Here is a 4,503-nt window from a genome sequence, read left to right as displayed (position 1 = left end):
TGTATGAAATTCCGTAATTCTATAGAATAACTAGTTATTTTATAGAATTACGGGTACTTTCAGTTAATGTATTGAATGAATCCATAAATATATACTTCAACTAGTTATTCTACATACCAACTAGATATTTTATAAACTAACAATAATGGTTTAGTTAATGTATTGAAAACTATTATTGAATAAAAGTTTTATTATTATATAAAATATTAATATTAATTTTTTTTTTAAATTTACAATTTATTTATTAGTACAGGAACTTTTTGGGTGGCATTTAGAATTACAAAGTAAATTATTTTTTAAACATATGCACCGTTTTGTGGTGCACTTTTGTTGGCATGTACATTTAAAAAACCCTTGTCCATTACCAAGTGATTGGGATTCGGATGCTTTTCGAAGGCAAATATCTACATCTGGAACGTCACTAAGCGTAATAAACTTTTCTGTGCATAAACTAAATTGTGACCTCGCGTAATGTTGTTTTAGTATACCGTATTTAGTTCCTAAAACAAAATTATTTGAATTATTAATAAAAAAATTAAAAAAAAATTACCTAAGCGATAAAATCCGTCGGTTGTTTTTTCTAATACAATTGCAATTATAGATTGTGGATCACATTTTGACCTGTCAACATCTGGAATTTTGATTCGTACGTTACATCCTTGAAGAGCAGGTGGATGAGACATATCTGATTGTAGTTTCATTCTTTTAGCTTGACGTTCTAAGCATTTTTTTGCTTCTTCTCTTTTATTGGAAATATTTTCTTTATTTATGCAAAGTTGACACAATTCTTCCTCGGTATTCCCTTCATTTTCCATAAATATATGTTTGCATATTTTACAGTTATTTTTCTCTAAATCTTTGTTAATTTTATTATTTAAACTTTTGTCTGTATTCAAAACTTTCAAAATATTGTCTGGAGTATTTGAAGAAATTCCTACTTTTGGGGAACATCCGAACATAGCTTCATAAGGACTTCGTCCTATCCCCCTATGAAAAGCTTTATTTTTCATAAATTGAATAAACCTTAGCCCTTCACTCCATTTTGTTGTGTTGTTGTCCTTCATCCAGGTAATTATCATATTCTCTATATCTTGATTTGCCCTCTCCACTGATCCTTGGGACTGACTGTGGCGAGGTTTGCCATGAATAATAGATAATTCAGGCCACATTTCTTTTAATGAATCTATTGTTTGGTTTCTGAATTCACGACCGTTGTCACTTTGTAGTACACTTGGAGCACCGAACACCGTAAAAATATCTATGAGACAATATGCTACTTCTTCAGCTCTTTTCGATTTTAATGGTTTTATAATACAAAATTTAGTCAAATGATCTTGATACACCAACACAAATTTATATTCACCATCAGCTTGACTTTGATAATCAATAAGATCTAATTGACATCTACTATTTAATTCAGAAAAAATCATAGGATTTGTCACGATACCTTTTTTTTCACTTTTTTGTTTTTTTACACATGATTCACATAAATTTAAAAAAATTTTGACGTTTGATTGAGTAATATTTTTATATTTTTTTTTGAGTTCATACATCATTCTGTCTCTACCACCATGTCCAATAGATAGGTGAATGTTAAGTAAAATATCATATAATTCTTCGTCGTGGACGTAAAATATAATATCAGAATTTTCTTTCATTGGACGTATAAGTTTTTCATTACCTTGCACTTCTATCACATCATACCGTTGTACTAACCAATAATCACGTGGCGATTCTTTTTTTCCTGTTTTAATACGTTTCACTTCACTTATTAAGGAATCATATTTTTCTTTCAGCAAAAACGTGCTGTTATTACGTTCTGTTGTTGTATTTTTTATAATTGTATCAAATTTGGTTTTCATTTTAAAGCACACTTATTAGTTATTACACTATACAACACTAAAAATGATTAAACTAACTAGTAAGTAAACTCGCAGTACACTGTCACACGAATAAGTCTAGTCTATTCCAAATGGTGTGGTTCAATACTATCTTATCTTATTATTTTTATTAATAACAACAACGGTAACAAATTTTGTATGTTATCTAATCCAGTCCCGGTCATATCTACCTAATGATATAAATTTCATACATTAACGAAAACCCAATCGGTATTTTATATATTAACTAGTAAAACCGTGTAATTTATATATTAACGAACATATTTAGGAATTTTATAGAATAACTAGTTATTTAATAAAATAACGTATTACATACATTACCGCTAACATATATATATATATATATTATTATAAAAAATATTATATTTTCATATCATAGTTTTAATACTAATAATTTCCAATTGTATTAGATAAAATTCCCAAAAGTTAATATATTTTAAAAATCTCTCTCTTATAATTACCAAAAAAAACTTTTACGATCTATATTTGTATAAATCGTTTTTGCATAAAAAATTGTTTAATTTATAAGATACTTTTAAATATTTAATCAAGAACTCTGTTTTATTATATTTTACTATATACTAAATAATTGTTGTTTGTGAAATTAATATGATCTTAATATATTGTTTAATAGAAGGGAATCGTTTTAACAATAAATATCGGAGAATATTTATTTAAGATTTATTTTAAATAGAAATTAATTACATATTTATAAATATTACTTGTTAAATAATGCACTTAGGTCTACATTAATATCTGTGTATATAATAAGAATAATGCTGAATGGTTTATTATAAAAATATTTTCTATACTAGTATTTATGTGAATTTGACAATATGTCACCGCGGGAGCTATACGATCTCTTTTCTTAAGAGCACCAAGTAGTTTTTTAATATTTTAATGGAATTTAAGTTATATCTCGGCTATTTCAATGATAAAATAGGAGAATATTATTATTATTCCCAGGTGTTAAAATACTGCAGTAATTGCATTCAAGCTGAATGATTCAGCGCCCTCGCATTCATGGATTAAACGAAGGCAATGGCTTTTGCAGTTTTTAAATAACTATACAACTGAAAATTATTATTTTTGTATATAAAATATAGCTAAAATATAAAGACTATTGATACCACTAAAATTTTTTAGGATTCAATATATTATATATTTGCAGACAATACCAGAATTTAAAAGGATAAGTAGGTACCTTGAAATTTGATAAAATTATTTGACAAAATATTTTAAAATAGTTCGAAATTCGAATATCTATCTACGATTGTTGAATTACCAGAAATAATTGTTTAAAAAATTATTTAAAAATTAAAATTTTTAACTTTGAAATAATTTATAGGAGATTATTTTCTATTAGGAAATTTTATAAAATTTACTTTTTATAGTTCTGTTTTAATACCATCATGGCTTCATAGCTATAGTTGAGTATCCACGAACGAAACAAAATATTTCAATGACATTTTAATTATACACAATAAACCGTAAAAATAGTATAAATAATAAAGTTCATGTTTTTTATTTATATATATTCTCTTTATTTTAATTTAATGATTAAATAAATATTGAACATATTATTATAGACACAATTAAGTATACAATTTTGAACTAAACGTAGCGAAAAGACGACATCACGAGTATTCATAAAATGACAATCATCGCTTAAAAACAATAGTTTAAGTCATATTATAATGGTATCTCTGTTATCATCTAACTTGACAAACTTTGTGATGGATATATTTTTATTTTTATTTACTTACTTATTTTATTTTTTTTTTTTATGGTGCCAAAAATGTCTATTGCATCTAGTCCGGGCTACAAATAATAGTTATTCTATCGTTGAGCTAGTAGTTTGAAAATAATACTGTTTAATATACTTGAATTCACTCGCCTCCGTTCTTCGTTCCATTGCCATTAATTCGAAACGCGTTCGAGTGCTCATTATATTACGATCGTCACAACTGGCTACTACAGCAGCACGGAAGCCGTACGATTTTTATTTTATGATGTATATATAAATATAATAATGCGTAGGTAAGTCTCTAAATTTTGGAGGAGACGTCGTCGTCGCCATCGTTGAGCTCATCAAATCGCCAGTGCACTAACCCGTCAGCGTCCGTAATATGGTCCGTCCAACGCACCATAATATATATTATATTATATTATTTAATATTATCTATATACATGTATAAACACGATGTACGTGTGTAATTTCCGTGACCCCTCTGGCTCTGTCCTGTCATGGAAATTGTTATTAATCTGTACTCCGGGGCACTGCTGGGACGAATAGACGGCGGCGGCTATGGCGACGACGAGACGAGACGAGACAAGACGGGGTGCTCTCGCTACCGTTTTTTTTCTTTTCCTACAACAGACAGCATATTATTATTATATTTTATACATTTGATTTGTTTTTATTATTATTATTATTATTATTTTTTATATATCTTCCGACTAGGACAACACGTCTCGTTAAAATTAAAATAGTCGTCCGTACAAAGTACGAACCGTGGCTACAACAGTTGTTAAAACGCGCGTATGTATGTTTTTTAAATCATACTTGTTTATTTAAATATATTTAAACAAGCTGAACCAA

At 27.7% G+C, this 4,503-nt stretch overlaps 1 protein-coding gene across 1 annotated transcript; it reads right to left on the bottom strand.

The window, feature by feature from the left end:
• Positions 1–237: 237 nt before the first annotated feature.
• LOC112590927 (KRAB-A domain-containing protein 2-like) lies at positions 238–1,874 on the bottom strand. Its single transcript, XM_025334544.1, has 2 exons — positions 551–1,874; positions 238–500 (listed from the first exon to the last, which is right to left on the bottom strand). The coding sequence occupies exons 1-2, from the start codon at positions 1,860–1,862 to the stop codon at positions 238–240; spliced, it is 1,575 nt and encodes a 524-aa protein (XP_025190329.1). The 5' UTR covers positions 1,863–1,874.
• Between the last annotated feature and the right edge of the window lie 2,629 nt (positions 1,875–4,503).

This window comes from Melanaphis sacchari, unplaced genomic scaffold, assembly GCF_002803265.2.
Source record: "Melanaphis sacchari strain LSU unplaced genomic scaffold, SCAv2.0 Contig122_pilon_pilon, whole genome shotgun sequence".
Classification (NCBI taxonomy): Eukaryota; Metazoa; Arthropoda; class Insecta; order Hemiptera; family Aphididae; genus Melanaphis; species Melanaphis sacchari.
This window is presented reverse-complemented; position numbering and strand designations above follow the sequence as displayed.

Bases quoted from the DNA above. Each gene is read 5' to 3' on its own strand.
- LOC112590927 (XM_025334544.1), bottom strand. From the start codon at position 1,862: ATGAAAACCAAATTTGATACAATTATAAAAAATACAACAACAGAACGT. The intron at 501-550 runs GTAATTTTTTTT...ATTTTGTTTTAG, and splicing joins CGACGGATTTTATCGCTTAG to GAACTAAATACGGTATACTA.